The sequence below is a fragment of the Ipomoea nil genome, unplaced genomic scaffold (assembly GCF_001879475.1).
Source record: "Ipomoea nil cultivar Tokyo-kokei standard unplaced genomic scaffold, Asagao_1.1 scaffold3109, whole genome shotgun sequence".
Classification (NCBI taxonomy): domain Eukaryota; kingdom Viridiplantae; phylum Streptophyta; class Magnoliopsida; order Solanales; family Convolvulaceae; genus Ipomoea; species Ipomoea nil.
Genome location: NW_017619537.1, coordinates 345,666 through 367,244, shown reverse-complemented (window position 1 = coordinate 367,244; position 21,579 = coordinate 345,666). Strand labels below are relative to the sequence as shown.

Sequence of the window (21,579 nt, the reverse complement as noted above, 5' to 3'; positions counted from 1 at the left end):
ACGGGGGATTAGTCTTCTGGCTTTCGGCAACCAAAAAATAAACGAGATGGATTACTGGTTTACTACACATCTATTTTCAGGGAATTGATCGAGAAACACCGTGAACCCATAATCATACAAGATGAGACTACTTTCATAAAGTTACTATACTACAAATTATAATGAATCAAATTTAAACTACGCGCAGGCAACCAAGACGAGTGTCAATGCAATAACCAAATAAACAGACTACAAAGCAATTTGGTTAATTGCTAACTTAACACAAACAGTGATATAAAATACTAGTTTTATAAAGTTCAAACAATGTGAAGCAGTGATACTGACATAGTTCACCACTCCTATCGAACCCTTATCCCAAATTTCTTCAAACAGTTGGGACAGTTAACCACTCCAACCACAACATTGCCAAATGGGTGCTTAGAGAATAGCAAACTGCAACAGCCTCTCCAATCTGTCACAAGTCCCAAACATAGAAAATAAACACAATAAAACCTCATACAGGAAATTTCTGAAACACTCATATTCTACAAATTTACACATTGTGTATCATTATAATGCAATGCTAAATAACCTTTTCACTGCAAGTTAAATAAGAGCAATCAGAAGGCAACACATCTTTCAGATTTCCAAAAGTAGAAACTACAATGAAATAATAAACATAACATCAACCAAAATAGTAAAAATAAATTCTACCCACAACCACCACCAATACTGATAAGAAGCAAGCAGACAACAACGAGCACCAAAGGGAATAGGAAAAGGCATTGGAGACTCCAAGAATGAATTTATTCCCTGGACAATTTCATCACTCAAAATAAGCAGCTGATCTACGACAATTAAGGACAAAAAAAAAGGTGTGCAACCCATAGGCTAAACAGGTGAAGGTACTAACTATGAAGTAGATGAATGTAACACTAAACTATCAGCACACTCTGTAAACCAGGCCATCAAAAAGGAACAAGAACTTCATGGAAGAGCACAACCAGACATAGAACCAGAAATATTGTGGACAGCAATTGCAAAACTCTTCAAGAGAATCTAAACAACTGGGCCATTAAGAGGATTGCTGATCTTCCTCAAGTAGTCAAGTGGTCCTTGCAGATTATAAGAGCAATTAGTGTTGAAATAACAGCAGAAGTTTTGTCACTGTCCAAAACGCTTTCTCAATTTTATTATGTTTAATGTACCCAACTAGCAATAGAGCCAACATGTATCCCAAAAAAAGAGGCCAATTGTAGCAATAGGCAGCCTGCCAAAAGGTTCAGAACATTAATATTGCACAACCAAAAATTAAGAACTGACTAAATCGAGGAAGAATATAATATTTACCCGGTTCACTCCCATTTACTTGTTAAGAATCTGATTTTACAACAGGACAAAAAAGCCACTTCTAAGACAGCCTCTACCTCTCAGTTTCATAAGAACGTCTGATGGTGCAGCCCAAATTTTAAGTCACCGATACTAAATTGACGATCTAACATCGTGGAGACTTTCAGGGGTGCACAATTGTCAATGCAAGAGAATTCATAACAAATCCAGCATTCAATTCCAACTCACGAAAGCGAATAACGAGCAGCGATTGTAGCATTCAAAAGACTGAGACCACATTCAAATGTGCAAATTAAGCAAGCATAAGATCCCAATCAAACCATACTATCGAACAATTTACGGGACATAGAAGAGTAGATTATTAGTGTCATGTTTCATAAGTTCAAAAGATTGATCGACGATTCAGACATGCCAAGAAGCAGCCCTCCATGATAACATCCAGTTGCAGTAGCATTTCCAACTCTTAATCTGCATTTTACATGGACCATATAAACCATCATCAGAATAAACTTATAATTATTACTCCATAGTAGTCCATTATTACAACAACAGAACTACTTAAAACCCAAATACTTACAACTCAAAAGCAGCAGCAAAACTAACCAGCTCGAGAACCTCCACTTCGACGATCATACGGCCCAGAACGGTCACGGCTATATCGATCACCACCACCACCATCCCTGCTGCGACCACCGCCATACCTGTCACCATTCCGGTCAGGTCCATGATGGCCACCACTGCCACCACCATACCTGTCATCTTTTCCACCGTACCTCCCGCCCCTACCCCCTCCTCCTCCACTAGGACATTCCCTAGCGAAGTGTCCTGGCTTACCACACTTGAAGCATTCTCCTCCACCTGACCCCCGTCCACCTCCATAATCACGACTACCACGGTCACGGTCACGGTCACGACCGCGGTCACGATCACGGTCACGGTCACGATCACGATCACGTGGACGATCATTATCATAGTCCCTACCTGAACTCTGTTGAGGTTGTGCCTTGTCAACCGTAATGGCGCGACCATCTAAATCAATTCCATTCATTGCATCAATAGCTTCTTCCATGGCTTTCTTCTCATCAAATGCAACAAAACCAAACCCTTTGGACCGACCAGAAAACTTGTCAACAACAACCTGAGTAATAGAGAAATCATAAACATTTTAAACTGACAATAAAACGCATCCAAGCCCAACTCAAATGGCAGAACCAACAAATAAAATAAAAAAAGAACAACAAAAAAAAAAAAAAAGAAAAAGGAAGAGATAGAAATGAAAGCAAAAAGGTGGCCATGCATGTGAATCTTAATTGTAATTGAATATATATATATATATATATATATATATATATATATATATATATTGGTCAGAGGGCTTGTTAACAGCATGACTACGAAACTAAGGCCAATGAGCTTATTTATGGCGTATTCATGTTTATTTTAAGCACTTCACTCATTTTAGACATGTTTGGATAGCCCCACGAAAATAAGTTATGGCCTCTAAAACCTCATGGAACTTATCAAAATAAGTTCAAAACAGCTGTTTTGCAAGTTAGTAAAAATAAATTCAGAAAAAAAAAAAAAAAAAAAAAAAAAAAAAAAAAAAAAAACACTCTGGAAAAACTAATATTAATAGAAGTACTTATCAAATTGTATATCCGAATGTAAAACAGCATATTTTAGAAGGTGCCTATCATAGAATGAACCTATTAAAAAACTCAAATTTGTGCCATTTATTCAAACTGGTCCTAGGAAAATGTAAGCCTTCTAAAAATTATCCACAAAAAGAAAAAAGAAAGTACTACTCCTAGGTCAATACAGGTATTCTCTTGACAAATTATCTCACAACAAAGCCAGTAATATAATCAATAGTCATTTGTTTTCTGAAAAACAATTAAAAATTATGTGCAGGTTGTGAATTTTGATTCTGCATGTAATCATAATAGCAGAAAACATCACTCAACTCAGAAGGTAAAACATGTAAACTAAACAATGGACTACATGAAGCAACTTCTTACCTTTGCCTCAACAAGATTTCCAAACTTCCGAAATGCATCTTTTAGAATTTGATCAGATGTTGACCATGACAAGTTACCAATGAAACAGCGGTACTCGGAATCCTCCGCCATCTTAGTACAAACTCTTGTTTGCTACAAAGAACAAAGGAAAGAATAAGCACATTGAAAGAATGGGAATGAGATCAAAAGAAGAAATTGGAGAACTGAATTGGTGCATATTAATTGTCACGCTTGTCATGCTTATAAGATTAAACATGTAAAAATGAGATCCACATAATCTATGGTATATCAATGTATCACATAGAGAACAAGATAAAAGCAAATGCAACAACACTTGTGATAGTAAAATCTGCATTGTCTTCTTCTTAAAAAGGAAGATAAATGCCCACTACTATGTAGTGTGATGGCACCTTTGTTACCATTCCAAATGGATGGTCAAAGGATGAAACCCAGGTGGGAGCACTGATCCTTTGGGCTGAAATTTTTGAGAAAGTATAGAACATATAAAACCTTGAAAAAGAATGAGTGTTTAAACAAAATGGAATATACATCTGTAATCATGTCAATATGAAATCCACATAAACACATATGGTTATGATGACAAACATAATTAGAGAAATTAGGGCACACTGATTAAACTCTGATTCACTAACGGGATAAGTTCAAAACTCAAAACTTAGGGCAAACAATTCAACAATTTATAAAAATGGGTGCGACCGGAGAGAACAACGAACCTGAGGCTATGAGGTCTGAGCAACTAAGCAGCGAGACAGGCAGCCAGCGACGGTTGAAGATGAAGCCGGTGACTGGCAACAAAATGTCGCGACAGAGGCAGAGCAAATTAGCGAAAGAGCGGTGAGAGCCTAGGGCTGAAACTTTGGAATAATGTAATTGAAAATTACAAATAAAGAAAATTTCAATTTTGGTGCTATAGGGATTTTGTTAATTTCAGACTTTTAAAATTGTTAATTTAGTATTTTAACTATGTAAATTTTTGTCAATTTTGATCACTTTTATCAAATTTTGCCGTCAAATTTTAATAGTTAAAATAATAAAAGTATTTTAGTCATTTAACACATCTTTTCTTCTTCTCCAGCGAATTCATTTTTTCCACCATTTTCCGACAAAAGCGTCGAAAAACAATTGGACTTGTTTTCACCTTAGTGTTTGTCTGCTCATAATAACAAAATTCCTTATTCAAAATAATACTCCTAACCTTCAGAATCCAGCAAAAATCTGTCGTCACTATCCGCTGCACACCGACAAGAACCAGGGTTGAAGCTATAGTCGTCGTCAGCCACCACTACCATTCACACTGCTACCTCGCCTAGAAGGACCAATCCACCGATGTATGAGCACCCGCGTAGATCTGTCGCTGAGCTGGGAGGGGTCACCGGAGTACGCCCCGAAGGAGCTACTACTTCGCTTCTTGCTGACCAGCCTCGCCGAAGAAGAGGAAGGTCGAGAAGAGTCATCGTCGATCTGCCTAGTCCTCCGCTGTCCAAGGTCATCGCCGTCAACGGGAGGGGGGAAGGAGTTGTGTTATTGCCGGTGGTTGCAAGAAAAGATGAATTCGCCGAATAAGAAGAAAATAGGTGTGAAATGACCAAAATATCCTCATTATTTTAAGGGAAAATTGCATCTTTAGTCCCTGAGTTATAATCAAGTTCCGACTCAGTCCCTAAATTATGGCAGTATCCGAATTTAGTCATTCAGTTATGAGCAAAGTGGCGAGTTTGGTCACTAGCATTAATATTCTATTTGCAGCTAACGAAAAACTTAAAAACAATTTAATAATATGGGGGTAAAATAGGAATTTCAAATTATAATCCCTTTCTTATGTTAAAACCCATTGCGCAACAATCATTATTTTCTTCTTATATCTACAATTGAATGCCTTTTTCTTCCCCAAGCCCTGAAGTCTCAAATTCATCCACTTCCAAGCTACGAAATTCATAGGCAAGTTGTTTCTCTATTTTATATGTTTAAATAAATAATCAATATTCCCTTTTTTAGATCAAGAAAAAAGTAACTTAAATGATATAGATTATCGAGAAAAAAGTAGTCAATATTCTTTATGAAGAACATCTCATCGAAGTTACTTTTTTATTGCTCATACGGAGAATATCGGTTATTTATTTAAACATATAAAATAGAGAAACAACTTACTTATGAATTTCGCAGCTTGGAAGTAGACGAGTTTGAGATTTCAAAGCTTGGGGAAGAAAAAAACCTTCGATTGAAGGTATAAGAAGAAAATAATGATTGTTGTGCAATGAGTTTCAACATAAGAAGTATATTATAATTTGAAATTCTTATTTTACCCTTTATTATTAAATTGTTTTTAAGTTTTCGTTAGCTGCAGACGGGATATTAACGCTAGGGACCAAACTCGCCACTTTGCTTATAACTGAGGGACTAAACTCGGATATGGTCATAACTTACGGACTGAGTCGGAACTTGGTTATAACTCAGAGACTAAAGATGCAATTTTCCCTTATTTCAACTAATAAAATTTTTCGGTGAAATTTGGCTAGAGTGACCAAAATTGAAAAAAATTGCATAGTCAAGGTACTAAATTGACACTTTTGAGAGTCAGGGACTAAAATTAACAATACTTCTATAGTCATAAGACCAAAATTGAAATTTTCTCTTACAAAATGACACTTGAAGGCATAAAAATGTGCACTTGAAGGGTAAAATTGTGCACTTGAAGGGCAAAAATCTGCACTTGAAGGCATAAATATGTTGAATTGAATTGAATCAATTTATTGTAGCAAAATGAAAGTTATTAAACTCAAGTGTTATTAAAGCAACTAGTAATTGTCACGTGCGATGCACGAACTATTATTAATTTAACAAATTTACCAATTAAATTTTTGACATCCTCTGAATTAGCAAAGAAAGTAATAGTTGTGGAAACAGAAAAACATACTCGAGTTCTTGAGCTCATAATTAGTTTGATTAAAAATGTAAGTATAACTATACAATGTAATATTTAATATTTTTAAAAGTTAATTTTTTTAAAGGAATTTGAATTTGAAATAACTACTTTAATTATATAACTACCATATTTAAATAAAACTTGTAAATAAAATAACAGGCGATATTTGTCGAAAATCTCCACCAAAAACTTATTCATTTGAAAAATATTATTTATGTAAGAACTATATTTATTTTATATCTAATTTCTCCTCTTTATATATGTGGCAATCGTTATGCGTTGGACCCGTGTCCAGCATGCTTGCTAGACATGGGTAACAGTGCCGTTAGGCACTGTTATCTCCATTTTTTTATTTTTTATTTTTTAATTTCAGACCGCTTCGTTATAGGAGTATATGTTCATAATTTTATTACTATATGTTAATAACTGTACATTCATAACTTCATAACTGTACGTTCATAACTCTATAACTGTACATTCATAACTCCATAATTGTACATTCATAACTCCATAACTGTACGTTCATAACTCTATAACTGTACATTCATAACTCCATAATTTTACATTCATAACTCCATAGCTGTACATTCATAATTTTCGAAGCTCTATGTTCACAATTTTAGAGCTCTATGTTCATAATTTTATCAATATATGTTCATAATGTTAGAGCTCTTTGTTCATAATTCGATCAATAACTGTACATTCATAATTCCATACTGTAGATTCATAATCTCATAACTGTAGATTCATAACTCCCTAACTGTAGATTCATAACTCTATAACTGTACATTCATAACTCCATAACTGTACATTCATAATCTTCGAAGCTCTATATTCACAATTTTAAAGCTCCATGGTCATAATTTTAGCACTATATATGTTCATAATTGTAAGTTCATAATGTTAGAGTTCTGTGTTCATAATTTCATAATTGCATAACTATACATTCATAACAGCATAACTGTACATTCATAACGGCATAACTGTACATTCATAATCCAAAAAAAAAAAAAAAAAAAAAAAACGCCGTTAACGGCAAAACGCGCGTTTTTTTTTTTTTAAATAACTAAATGATGCGTTTTTTTTGAAAAACGACGTCGTTTTTTGTTTGTGGACACGGGTCCAGGGCATAATTTGCCTATATGTGGAGTCAAATTAATTATAACTGAGGTTTAAATGAATATATACACAAATTATATTAAATATAAAACTTTACCAATAAATCTGAACACAATAAACCTTTTTCATACTTCATTATGCTTTAATATATATAGAGATAGAGATATAGATAGATCTATAATAATAAAATATAATTTATAAAATATAAATACACATAATAACTTCAAAAAAAATATGTATAAATACATCTACCCACACAGTTAATGCATTCACACTTTGGAGGAAAAATTTTGTTACTAGATTATGCTTTTATATACTCCGTGTATGTGTGTGTATATATATATATATATATATATATATATATATATATATATATATATATATATATATATATATTGTCAATACAAATCATTTGTAAATCACACAAATTTTATTATAAATTATTAAAAACAAGATAAAATATTTGATAAACACCTGCACATAATTGTGCATTTGAAAACATAAAAATATGCACTTAGAGGCATAAAAATGTGCACTTGAAGGACAAAAATTTGCACTCGAAGGCATAAATATGTTTAATCAAATTGAAGCAGTTATTGGTAGAAAATGCCCATACAAATCGTTTATAAATATCACATATTTCATTAGAAATTTAGTTATAGATTATTGAAAAGAATGCAAAACATATAATAAACATTGGCTAATAAATATGCAATATAATGCACAATAATAAACACTTGAACGAACATAAATGTGCACTTGATGGCTAAATATTTGCACTCAAAGTTATAAAGATTTACACTCAAAGAGATGACTAAGTACTGAGACAAAATATGTGAACTCGAAGAATGAAAATATGCACTCGAAGAAAGAAAAATGTGCATTGGAAGAAAGAAAAAAGTATGCACTCGAAGAAAAAGAGCATCTAAACTTACATTCTCAAAATCACAACAATACCACCGCGTGTTTTTTAGTTATTCTTCATTTTGAACTAGATTTATGGTTGAGCGAAATAACCCATTAAAAAAAAAAAAACAAAGAAAATGAACTAACCAACAACCTAAACGGGGATCTCGTCGAATTTATAGGCGGTCGACCGCCGCCTAGCGCCTAGGCACAATTTTTACAACCTTGGCAATGCTACACACTAATGTGTACAATATTGTATAATTTCTATGTGCAACTGTTAATGTTGATGTGTGCAACAAAGTATACTTGTGTGTGTAACAACGCATAATTATATGTATAACAATATACAATTACGTGAACGAGCTTATTCAAGACGACAACGAATCCAAACACACCCAAGAGCTTTGATCCATCACAAACCCCCCCCCCCCCCCCCAAAAAAAACAACAATCATATTTGAACAACAAAGAATAAGAAAATGACTAAACAAATTAATTAAAATTCCACAAACCTTGGAATTAATTAACAATTAACATTTCTAATTTTATCATCACCCAAAAACATGCAAAAAAAAACAGAAAATAAAATTTTTAAAAATCTTTAATTCACATTTTAATGGATTGGAATATATATATATATATATATATATATATATATATATATATATATATATATATATATTTATTTATTTATTTATTTTTGTAATTTTCAATTCCATTTTTCCAAAGTTCCAGCCCTACGCTTTCACCGGTCTTTCGCTAATTCGATCTGCCTCTGTCGCGACACTTTCACTGGAATCACCGCTCTGTCGCTCTGCCTCGCCGGTGACCGGCTTCGTCTTCAACCGTCCCTGGCTGCTTGGCTCGCTGCTCGGCTACTCCTGCTTAGTCGCTCAGACCTCACCGCCTCAGGTTCGTTGTTTTCCCCGGTCGCACGCCCTTTCTATAAATCTTAATTGGTTGAATTGTTTACCCTAAATTTTAAGTTTTGAACTTATCCCGTTAGTGAATCGGAGTTTAATCAGTGTGCCCTAATTTCTCCAATTATGTTTGTCATCATCACCAGCAGAACCGTATGTTATGTGGATTGCATATTGACATGATTACAGATGTATATTCCATTTTTTAAAACACTCATTTCTTTACAAGTTTTTTTTTTTTTTTTTTTTTTTTTTTAATGCTACTAACTCTATACAATGCAGGATTTCTTCATAACTACTTTCTCAATCTACTGAAGCACAGAGATTCAATAGCGCCTCCACTTAGGCTTGAACCCACACTCTCCCATATGAGAGTGCAACCTTAGACCACAAGGTCTTGGCTTACACTCTTAATTAATATTTCTATACTTATTATTATTATTTTTTTCAGCCCAAAGAATCAGTGCTCCCACCGGAGTTTGATCTTGTGACCACCCATTTGGAATGGTAACAGAGGTGCCATCACACTACATAGTAGTTGGCATTTATCTCCCCTTTAAGAAGACAATGCAGATTTTAATATCACAAGTGTTGTTGCATTTGCTTTTATCATTTTCTGTATGTGAATATGTGATACATTGATATACCCTAGATTATGTGGATCTCATTTTTACATGTTTAATATTATAAGCGTGACAATTAATATGCACCAATTCAGTTCTCCAATTTCTTCTTTTGATCTCATTCCCATTCTTTCAATGTGCTTATTCTTTTCTTTTTTCTTTGTAGCAAACAAGAGTTTGTACTAAGATGGCGGAGGATTCCGAGTACCGCTGTTTCATTGGTAACTTGTCATGGTCAACATCTGATCAAATTCTAAAAGATGCATTTCGGAAGTTTGGAAATCTTGTTGAGGCAAAGGTAAGAAGTTGCTTCATGTAGTCCATTGTTTAGTTTACACGTTTTACCTTCTGAGTTGAGTGATATTTTCTGCTATTATGATTACATGCAGAATCACAATTCACAACCTGCACATATTTTTTAATTGTTTTTCAGAAAACAAATGACTATTGATTATATTACTGGCTTTGTTGTGAGATAATTTGTCAAGAGAATACCTTTATTGACCTAGGAGTAGTACTTTCTTTTTTCTTTTTGTGGATAATTTTTAGAAGGCTTACATTTTCCTAGGACCAGTTTGAAAAAATGGCACAAATTTGAGTTTTTTAATAGGCTCATTCTATGATAGGCACCTTCTAAAATATGTTGTTTTACATTTGGATATACAATTTGATAAGTACTTCTATTACTATTAGTTTTTCCAGAGCGTTTTTTTTTCTGAATTTATTTTACTAACTTGCAAAACAGCTGTTTTATACTTATTTTGATAAGTTCGATAAGGTTTCAGAAGCCTTAACTTATTTACTAACTTGCAAAACAGCTGTTTTTATATTTTATTTTTTATTTTCTGGTTCTTCCATGTGAGTTGGGCTTGGATGAGTTTTATGGTCAGTTTAAAATGTTTATGATTTCTCTATTACTCAGGTTGTTGTTGACAAGTTTTCTGGTCGGTCCAAAGGGTTTGGTTTTGTTGCATTTGATGAGAAGAAAGCCATGGAAGAAGCTATTGATGCAATGAATGGAATTGATTTAGATGGTCGCGCCATTACGGTTGACAAGGCACAACCTCAACAGAGTTCAGGTAGGGACTATGATAATGATCGTCCACGTGACCGTGACCGTGACCGCGACCGCGGTCGTGACCGTGACCGTGGTAGTCGTGATTATGGAGGTGGACGGGGGTCAGGTGGAGGAGAATGCTTCAAGTGTGGTAAGCCAGGACACTTTGCTAGGGAATGTCCTAGTGGAGGAGGAGGGGGTAGGGGCGGGAGGTATGGTGGAAAAGATGACAGGTATGGTGGTGGCAGTGGTGGTGGCCATTATGGACCTGACCGGAATGGAGACAGGTATGGCGGTGGTCGCAGCAGGGATGGTGGTCATGGTGGTGGTGGTGGTGGTGATCGATATAGCCGTGACCGTTCTGGGCCGTATGATCGTCGAAGTGGAGGTTCTCGAGCTGGTTAGTTTTGCTGCTGATTTTGAGTTGTAAGTATTTTGGTTTTAAGTAGTTCTGTTGTTATAATAATGGTGTAATAATTATAAGTTTATTCTGATGACGGTTTATATGGTCTATGTAAAATGCAGATTAAGAGTTGGAAATGCTACTGCAACTGGATGTAATCATGGAGGGCTGCTTCTTGACATGTCTAAATCGTCGATCAATCTTTTGAACTAATGAAACATGACACTAATAATCTACTCTTCTATGTCCCGTAAATTGTTCGATAGTATGGTTTGATTGGGATCTTATGCTTGCTTAATTTGCACATTTGAATGTGGTCTCGGTCTTTTGAATGCTACAATCGCTGCTCGTTATTCGCTTTCGTGAGTTGGAATTGAATGCTGGATTTGTTATGAATTCTCTTGCATTGACAATTGTGCACCCCTGAAAGTCTCCACGATGTTAGATGGTCAGTTAGTATCGGTGACTTAAAATTTGGGCTGCACCATCAGACGTTCTTATGAAATTGAGAGGTAGAGGCTGTCTTAAAAGTGGCTTTTTTGTCCTGTTGTAAAATCAGATTCTTAACAAGTAAATGGGAGTGAACCGGGTAAATATTATATTCTTCCTCGATTTAGTCCGTTCTTAATTTTTGGTTGTGCAATATTAATGTTCTGAACCTTTTGGCAGGCTGCCTATTGCTACAATTGGCCTCTTTTTTTGGGATACATGTTGGCTCTATTGCTAGTTGGGTGCATTAAACATAATAAAATTGAGAAAGCGTTTTGGACAGTGACAAAACTTCTGCTGTTATTTCAACACTAATTGCTCTTATAATCTGCAAGGACCACTTGACTACTTGAGGAAGATCAGCAATCCTCTTAATGGCCCAGTTGTTTAGATTCTCTTGAAGAGTTTTGCAATTGCTGTCCACAATATTTCTGGTTCTATGTCTGAATGTGCTCGCCTGGTTTACGGAGTGTGCAGTTTAGTGTTACATTCATCTACTTCATAGTTAGTACCTTCACCTGTTTAGCCTATGGGTTGTGTTTTTTGTGTGTGTGTGTGTGTGTGTCCTTAATTCTCGTAGATCAGCTGCCTGCTTATTTCGAGTGATGAAACTGTCCGGGAAATAAATTCATTCTTGGAGTCTCCAGTGCCTTTTTCTATTCCCTTTGGTGCTCGTTGTTGTCTGTGTGCTTCTTATCAGTATTGGTGGTGGTTGTGGGTAGAATTTATTTTTATTATTTTGGTTGATGGTATGTTTATTATTCATTGTAGTTTATACTTTTGGAAGTCTGAAAGATGTGTTGCCTTATGATTGCTTTTATTTAACTTGCACTGAAAAGGTTATTTAGCATTGCATTATAATGATACACAATGTGTAAATTTGTAGAATAAGTAGTGTTTCAGAAGTTTCCTATATGTGGTTTTATAGTGTTTATTCTCTATGCTGAAGTGCAGAACTAAAATAAGGCTATGTTTGGGACTTGGGAGAGATTTGAGAGGCTGTTGCAGTTTGCCATTCTCTAAGCACCAATTTGCTTTTGTATTTGCTGTATGCCTGTATGTTTTCGTATATGCTGATTTCCTTCCCCCAGCCCCCCTCCCCCCCTTTTTTAAAAAAAAAAAAAATAATAAATAAATTGTAGGTGTTTTGTAATGTTAGTTTGAGCTATTATATTATATTTTATTATATTAAAATCAGTTTTCAATGTCAAATAAAAACAAAAGCAATTAATTTGTTTCTCGTGTATGAATTGAATATAATAATATGGCATTGAAGGAATAAGACTCTTTTCTCTGGTGTATGTATGTATTTTAAAACATATGCAATTTAGAACCCTCAAATTAACGGCAATATTCAAATTAAACAAAATAATAAATATTTTAACAAAATAATATATGATGTATAATATAATAATGTAGTGGTCGGAGATTCTGATTCATTAAGTAAACAAGTAATCAGCTATGTTTACTCATATTACTAATTACCGCACGTGTATTGCGTGAATAATTTAATGCCTAATGTGTATTGTTAAATTAATGTATCAGAATTTATCAAAGTATCATTTGGTATTTTGTCGTATATTAATACAATATTATCAAATTTTCTATAAACGTAAATATTTTAAGAATTCATAAATATGACATGTGGCATAAATGTTTGATTAATGGATGGTAATAGGTTCGAACCCCAATAGATATTACATTGTAAATAATCATGATGGTGTTTTTTTTCACTCAACATATATTACAATGTGTTTTTTACGTTTTAGTTCCTAAGTTCAAAATGATCCGATCCAGGTTTTGCTATTTTAAATTATCTAATTCAAAAGAAATTTCCAGCTTGGAAGAATAATCAAATGCATATATCATCACTCTTTTCATGGTGTTTCTCGACTTCTGAACAACAACATTCACTACAAATGTATGATTATATCAAAATTGAAATTTACAAGAAGTCTCGAAACTACCACAATTGAAAGTGACAGTTCATAACATCTTCCCTCAATTTCGCATCCTAAATGTTCCAACTCAAAATGGCAACTTCTTTTTCGGAATAAATTCTTGCATAGGAGCTCACAACTTTTTTTCATCCATTAAAAGTTGCAAATGATGAGGACTTTCGGGATCAACATGCAAGGGCACCTCTCTGTTCTGAATGGTTAACAATATCCTATTCCCATAACTAGTCTTTGGAAATGACATTTTAAGATCATCACAAGCTTCTTTTGTCCAAACATCATCAATGACAATAAGATACCGATTGCTATTCAATTGACCACATAGCTCTTCAACCAACCTATCGTCATTTAATTCTATACATCTTCTCACTAAGTAAGCCTAAAGAATCAAAAATTCCAAAAAAAAAACCTTCTTTCTACTATATTGTTGAGAGACATAAATCCATGCACGGTTATAAAAATGGTACTCGAAGGATCTGTATAAACCTTTTTAGCTAATGTTGTTTTCCATAGACCCTCATGTCAACAATTGAGACAATTTATAGCTTCTTAGAGCCTTTAGTAAGGTGATCCATGACTACTTTAGCATCTTCATTTAACCTCGCCACGCTTTCTTCTTCCACAATAATTGTTTTTTTATTTTATTTTTTATTTTTTATTTTTTTATGTGGTGAAGTTCTACGAGAAGGCTCTCTCCCGCGAAGGTTTTCAATTCCCACCAACTTTTTGTCATAAATCTCTTTAACCTTTACCTTGATGGTTTGAATCTCTTTGGCATCATTGCGGAGCTTGGAAGAATGATCAAATGCATATATCATCACTCTTTTAATGGTGCTTCTTGCCTTATGGCCAGCAACATTCACTACAAATGTATTGATTATATCGAAAATAGAATCGATTAGGCTCTGATACAGAATGGTATCGAAGCGGTATGATCCTTTGAGAGTTTAGGTAGTGAAATCATGGTATAGGAAATAGAATTGAAATCATTTGTATCCAGAATGGTATCAGAGCATCAACAATTTTCTTCCACCAATCACGAGTCTTTTTCCTTTTTACAAGAAGTCCCGAAACTACCACAATCGCAAGTGGCAGTCCATAATATCTTCTTGCAATTTCCATCCTAAATGTTCCAACTCAAAAGGGCAAACTTCTTTTTTCGGAATAAATTCTTGCATAGGAGCTCGCAACTTTTTTCATTCGTTTGAAACTGCAAATGATGAGGACTTTCAAGATCAACAAGCAAGGCCACCTCTGTGGTCAGAGTGGTTAACAATATCCTACTCCCACAACTAGTATTTGAAAATGCCATTTTAAGATCATCCCGAGCTTCTTTTGTCCAAACATCATCAATGACAATAAGATACCGATTGCTCTTGAATTGACCACATAGCTCTTCAACCAACCTATTGTAATTTAACTCTATATATCTGCTCACTGAGTAGGTCTAAAGAATAAAAAATTTCAAGAAAAATCTTCTTTCTACTGTATTATTGAGAGACATAAATCCATGCACGGTTATAAAAATGGTACTCAATGGAATGATCTGTATAAACCTTTTTTAGCTAATGTTGTTTTCGGAGACCACCCATGCCAGCAATTGAGACAATTTCTAGCTCTTTAGAGCCTTTAGTAAGGCGATCCACGACTACATTAGCATCTTCATTGAACCCTACCCCGTTTTCTTCTTCCACATTATGTGCTTTTTTATGTGGTGGAGTTTTACGAAAAGGCTCTCTCACGCGAAGGCTTTCAATTCCAAATAACTTTATGTCATAAATCTCTTTAACCTTTCTCTTTGATGGTTTGAATCTCTTTGGCAACATTGCGGAGCTTGGAAGAATGATCAAATGCATATATCATCACTCTTTTCATGGTGCTTCTCGGCTTATGGGCACCAGCATTCATTACAAACGCATCGATTATATCCTATGCCTCATACGCAACTGTCGTGATTTGACTTACTAATTCTCGAACATATTAATACTCATTATGCTTGTCCATGGAGTTCTTAAGAAAGGCCTTCATCAAACTCAACTCCCTGTGAAGATATTCAACTTGATCCTTCACCCCAGAAAGCAGGTCAATATGGCGAAGGATATTTGTGTCTTTGACAGGGGCGGAGCCAGGATTTGTTGGTGCGGGTGGGGAGGGGGGGGGGGGGGGCAATCACAATTTAAGAGAGAATAATAAAATACATTAATATTCATTTAACATATTTCAAAATACATCATTATATTATAAATCTACTAAAATTTAGAACGTCTTTCTTGCATGTCACGATAATCATCTATAATTTAATGTATACTAAATTGTTTTGCAATTTGTTTTTCAATGTATATTAACAAACAATCAGTAAGAAATTCATCTTCAATTCCATCTTGTTACGAAGTGTAGTCTTTACTATATTCATGGCAGAAAAAGATCATTCTGTAGTAGCTGTAGATACTGGAAGTGTGAGAATGAAAGTTACTACTCTAAACACAAAAGGATATATGTTCAATTTTCTAGTTTTCACCAACCATTGACATAGATCAGAAATGCTTTCTAGTGTTCTAAAATAAAGAAATTGGCACATGTTCAAAATGTTCAAGTTGCGTTCTCAATTGTAAAATCTCATAATCTTCAAAGTCTTGAGGGTAAAACTTCTCTACCAACTTGCAAACGTCATCAATTCTGAATGATCAAGAGCCGTGAGTCGTCAGTCCACAAGGAATCACCATTCACCAAAGAGTAAACATTTCTTAAATATGGGTAGTTCACATATAAACATTGTCAAAACCATTTAAACAAATTTAAATCAAAAGTGTGAATCAATAAGGAAAAAATTCATTAGTTTTAGAAAAATGAATCTGGAAAACAAAAAAAAAAAAAAAAGAATAAGAAATATGTATAAACCATATTTTTTGCTTATACATATTTCAAGAAGAGATTTTGAGGATGTTAGACAATATGTGATTGTGTATGTTCAAGGAGAAGAAATCATATTTTTAGCAATGGCCAGTTGCAAATCAAATAAGATTTGAAATCTTAGTTAGAAATTTTTTGTTTAGAGAGTGCAAATACTTTGGTAGGATTGTTATGCCGTGGAATCGTGTCCACCTTGCAAGGTGGATACAGTTCTATGTTCATAATTACTGAATTCTATGTTCATAATTACAAACAATGGAATATAATTTATAGTTTATTCTTTATTTATTTCATTCCCTATTGAATGACATTTCTAATGTTTCAAAATCTATTTTGTGAACCAAACATGTAGTAGATGAGAATACTTTATCTTTTGCATCGATAATAACATTTTCTCATCAATATGTAATGGATAATAGTCTGTGCTCAATGTAATAGATAATACTCAAAATTTATCAATTTAGGATTTTATCAATGTTTTTTTTACTAAATAAAATTTATTAGAGTAATGAAATATAATTTAATAATGAAAACAAATAATTATAACTTATAATTATTAAAACAATATTTTATGACAATAAAATAATAATAATAATAATAAAAACAACTCTCAAGACCCTAAATGACTATATATACTATTTTTTAGATGGTTAATACCTAATAGCCTTTGCTCAATGTTTTATTATACTTATACTAAAACTTGAAATATATATATATATATATATATATATATATATATATATATATAGGGGTGGGGGAGGGGACAACTGCCTCCACTGTAGCTCCGCCCCTACTTGAATGAACGTGAAGTGGAATGATGATTCCCTTGGGCAGTTTTTGGAACACCCTGCCAACATAATTAGCTTCACTCTTTGGCTTCACGGGCAGAGATAACATTGTTGCGAAATCAGCATATTTTAAGTGATTATTATTGTTTAATTGGTTTCTTTCTCTCTCTCTCTCACACACACACACATATAACATTCAGTGTAGATGATATTTGTCTCTTTAAATACTTATTTTATTTTTATACCTTAAACCAATCAAGCCTATTCATGAGCCAAATATAATTAAAAAAAAATTATATTCTATTCCTTATCTATTCCATTCCCAATAGAATAACATTTTTAATTTTTCAAAATCTATTCTGTGAACCATGCACTAGTACATGACAATACTTTATCTTTTGCATCAACAATAACATTTGCTCAATGTAATGGATAATAGTCTGTGCTCAATGTAATAGATAATACTCAAAATTTATCTATTTATGATTTTGTCAATATTTTTTTACTAAATAAAATTTAGAGTAATGAAATATAATTTAATAATGAAAACAAATCATTATAAATTATAATTATTATTTATTTTAATTATTAAAACAATGATTTTAACAATAATTTTGTTTTAAAAATATAATTACTCTCGATCAAGACCTTACATGGCTATACTTTTTATCTTGCTGCATGCTTGTGATTTATTTTCTTCTCTTAATCTTTGCATTATATTGATGATCCATGTTAGTCATCAGCACGCAGTGACACCAATATAATTCTAATTCATTGATCGACAACATGCAAATGGGAAAGAGTCACAACACATACTTAATTAAAGATCGAAATTTAGAAAAAAACATTACAAATTCAGAATTAAGAAAGTTAACAAAACAGATATAGTATCCTCAGGACAATTCTCATTATAGATTCCTAATTAAAGAATGGAAGGATCTATATACTTAAAAGAGTATATAGAAACATGCATATATGCATGCATATTTATGTTATAAATAGATGCACATCGATCTCTCAGAATTATATTATCAAAAGTTAGGTTGAAAAGAAATCTGCAGGTTTAGTGTATGTGTGATGGCGGGAATAAGAAACCCTCCTCGAGAATTAGGGGACAAGTTGGTAATGACGCTAACCGAAGAACACTTTGAGGAAAGGAAAGCTTTGGTTTTAAAACCTATACAGCAGGCGGAGGAAGTGATAGTGTGGAAATTGAAGGAAGAGGACCGGGCGGGCATTAGGGACAACGGATGGGCTCGCCTCACAATGCGCGACTTCCAAGACAGCTCGCTCTACCCAATGGAATTATCTAAGCACGGTTACTTACATGTACTCGATGACTGGCCCGATTTCGTCCAAGCCCGAAACAACAACCCTTCCACCTACCCACTTCGGCCCGGGATGCAAGTCGCCTTCTGCGTACGAGATGGAATCCTGCAACTTTCCGCCCGGCCCGACACCTAATATAAACTACTTCTTCTATCTAGTAAACCAACTTTAGTATCGTATCTATCGTATTTAATTTCTTTCATTCCCTTTTGAATTTCGTATCTTTTGATATGTTTTAGTTTTATATTATATTAACTGCTGTGATCTCGGAGTAGTACGTATACCAATGCTTCAAAATTTGCGTATCAAATAACATATATATTATTATTAGATTATAATAATATTTTGATTTTGTCAAACATCCATTTGTAATATATTATACTATTTGTGTTGCACTTTATAAATCTAATCTTCGAGGTTATATATTCATTGTTGCAAATTAAATAAATGGATTTTATTTGATATAGTTTATAAAAAGCTAACCTTTAAAACCTGATAACACCAGCAACGGTACCGTACTACTTAACAATAATCTAATAATTTAAATACCCAAATAAACACTTTAGGAGACAAATCCTTACAATGTTAGGATTAATCCAAATTTATAATGACCAACAAATTTATGTAGTACATGTGTCTTTAGTTTCTAGAAAAAAAATTTCATTGTTCTAAAAAAAAATGGAAAGCATAAAACAAAATGAATACAAACTTCACTTATTATTATTATTATTACTAGTAATTTACCCGCGCGATGCACGGGAAAAAATTATGTTATTATAAATATAAATAAAAAATAAAAAAACTAAAATATTTTAAATTATTTAATATAATAATATTTTTGAGCTTCCATTGGTCAAATATTTATTATTTTTATAGAATACAAAATTACAATTAAAATTAAAAGTATTAATTTTGTATGGTTAATATAATCTCCAATTATGTGCATATTCAAATAAACTTATAGAGAGAATTTACATAATTATATTGATTTATTCTTAATTGTATTTCATCTATATTATAATTTTCACAATACGAATAATAACTAAGATAATTGTATTTGGAAAGCAAATTTCAAATTTTGTATGTGTAAATTTAAACTCTAATTGCACACATTTTTTATATGATTATATAATATATAGCTATTTATTTTTCAAAAGTATATTTTTATATGATTATATAATATATAGCTATTTTATTTTTTAAATGTTGTGTGTTTTTTTTTTAATTTTATAATAAAGGATGTTGTGGCATTAATTGTAACATTAATTATTTCCCAAACCATATAGCTTTATTATATAAAGGATTATATAGTTTAATAATAAATTTATTTATATAATAAATCATTATTTAGAAAAGAAATAAGTAAATAAAGAATAAAAGCATGTTAAAATTATTATATTATAAATAAAAATAAATTTAGTTTTATTTATTTGTTAAAACTTTTGAATTAAATTAAAATACATTTATTATATTAATATAACAAATAATAATTTATATATTTATACAATCTGACAGGCACGCACCACGCACTGGCCCAAACGGAGCCATAGATAAGCATCTCAATTCTCAAAGATAGAAATGGTTCCTAATTTGGCTAGGCTACTGACCAAGTTCATTCTTAGTATGCATTTAGACTACACAATACTATGAAACAAGTAATGTGGCATTCCAAAACACTATAGGCTGACCAACTTCAATTCTGCTTTACTCAATATAAAATGATCTTTTTTCGAATTCGGCCCCACCATGCAAGATTGCAAACTGGATCCTGATATACGATATGATTTGCCAACAAGAACGAATCATATAATAATTTCGACAAAGGAAATAAACTTAATAAAAAATCTACGCTTTTATGTAAAATCTCTGAAACGAATCATATAATAATTTCGACAAAGGAAATAAACTTAATAAAAAATCTACGCGTTTATGTAAAATCTCTGGCAACTACCCAAATTTTAAGAGGACAAATCAGGGATTGTAATACTGTGGTATACAAAATCTTCTGTTTTAATGTATGAATTAAATAAATTCAGGTTGTTTGATTTTCTTTTGTATTCATATTTACAATTAATTAAAAAAGTTCTAATTTCAGTGTAATGTTTTAGTGCAAATTAAGTAGTATATATTTTTGTATATATGATAAAGAATTTTGTCTGGAAGAGAAATAACTCCAGATCTTCAACCTGAGATTCACCATTAACTGTGGTAGGTGGGTTCTTCCAAAAATTATTAGCCAAAGAGATCAGATAATAACAATATTGGTCATTTCTCAATAATATCAATTAATATTATTTGTTTTTTGGTCTCTTGAATTTTAAAAATTTATCTAAATTTCTGAAATATGATCTACTGTACTCTAATGTGCATACATTATTTGTCACGTACCAAACTCTATAAATAGGAAGGGTGGCCATTACAAATAATCACATCATATCAACTCCTTTATACCAATTCAACCTAGTGTGTTTTTCATAGATTCAGGTATGCTTTGTTTAATTGCCTGAATTTATTTTATAATGATTTAACTTCGATGATATCAAGAAGTTGAAATGTGATTTAAAAAAGAAGAAGTTGATATGTGATTATTTATAATACACATATGATTTTTTTTTTATTTTTTTTTATTAGTATTTTGATACGTTTGTGAATGAAAAACATATCGCATGGATTAAAGCCAAAGGTTGGATGGATCTCAGCATTGAGTATGACCGTCTCAATTTGGTACATGCTATGAATAGAAGTATGTCAGATCATTGCTATTCGTGTGTTTTTTGTTACATT

General features: G+C 32.8%; 2 protein-coding genes and 2 pseudogenes across 4 annotated transcripts; 1 reads left to right on the top strand and 3 right to left on the bottom strand.

The window, feature by feature from the left end:
* Positions 1-780: 780 nt before the first annotated feature.
* Positions 781-4,221, bottom strand: LOC109166862 (glycine-rich RNA-binding protein RZ1A-like). Of its 2 annotated transcripts, none has more exons than XM_019315755.1 (5): positions 4,082-4,221; positions 3,348-3,479; positions 1,933-2,467; positions 1,330-1,797; positions 781-1,249 (listed from the first exon to the last, which is right to left on the bottom strand). In XM_019315755.1, exons 2-4 carry the CDS (start codon positions 3,456-3,458, stop codon positions 1,793-1,795), a joined length of 651 nt encoding a protein of 216 aa, XP_019171300.1. In that variant the 5' UTR covers positions 3,459-3,479; positions 4,082-4,221; the 3' UTR covers positions 781-1,249; positions 1,330-1,792. The 2 variants fall into 2 exon arrangements, with proteins under 2 accessions (XP_019171300.1, XP_019171298.1); XM_019315753.1 differs by having other exon boundaries at positions 1,907-2,467; positions 4,082-4,217.
* A 4,816-nt stretch (positions 4,222-9,037) lies between these two features.
* Positions 9,038-11,717, top strand: LOC109166886 (glycine-rich RNA-binding protein RZ1A-like). Of its 2 annotated transcripts, none has more exons than XM_019315786.1 (4): positions 9,038-9,230; positions 10,028-10,159; positions 10,784-11,318; positions 11,444-11,717. In XM_019315786.1, the coding sequence occupies exons 2-4, from the start codon at positions 10,049-10,051 to the stop codon at positions 11,446-11,448; spliced, it is 651 nt and encodes a 216-aa protein (XP_019171331.1). In that variant the 5' UTR covers positions 9,038-9,230; positions 10,028-10,048; the 3' UTR covers positions 11,449-11,717. The 2 variants fall into 2 exon arrangements, with proteins under 2 accessions (XP_019171331.1, XP_019171330.1); XM_019315785.1 differs by having other exon boundaries at positions 9,039-9,230; positions 10,784-11,344.
* A 2,006-nt stretch (positions 11,718-13,723) lies between these two features.
* Positions 13,724-14,586, bottom strand: LOC109166836 (annotated as a pseudogene).
* Positions 14,587-14,728: 142 nt separating this feature from the next.
* On the bottom strand, positions 14,729-15,594 carry LOC109166835 (annotated as a pseudogene).
* Positions 15,595-21,579: the final 5,985 nt, after the last annotated feature.

What these genes read in the sequence shown, in the direction of transcription:
- LOC109166862 (XM_019315755.1), bottom strand. Translation starts at nt 3,458, where the DNA reads ATGGCGGAGGATTCCGAGTACCGCTGTTTCATTGGTAACTTGTCATGG. An exon ending in GAAATCTTGTTGAGGCAAAG is followed by an intron (nt 2,468 to 3,347) that starts GTAAGAAGTTGC and finishes TCTATTACTCAG; the next exon opens with GTTGTTGTTGACAAGTTTTC.
- LOC109166886 (XM_019315786.1), top strand. Translation starts at nt 10,049, where the DNA reads ATGGCGGAGGATTCCGAGTACCGCTGTTTCATTGGTAACTTGTCATGG. An exon ending in GAAATCTTGTTGAGGCAAAG is followed by an intron (nt 10,160 to 10,783) that starts GTAAGAAGTTGC and finishes TCTATTACTCAG; the next exon opens with GTTGTTGTTGACAAGTTTTC.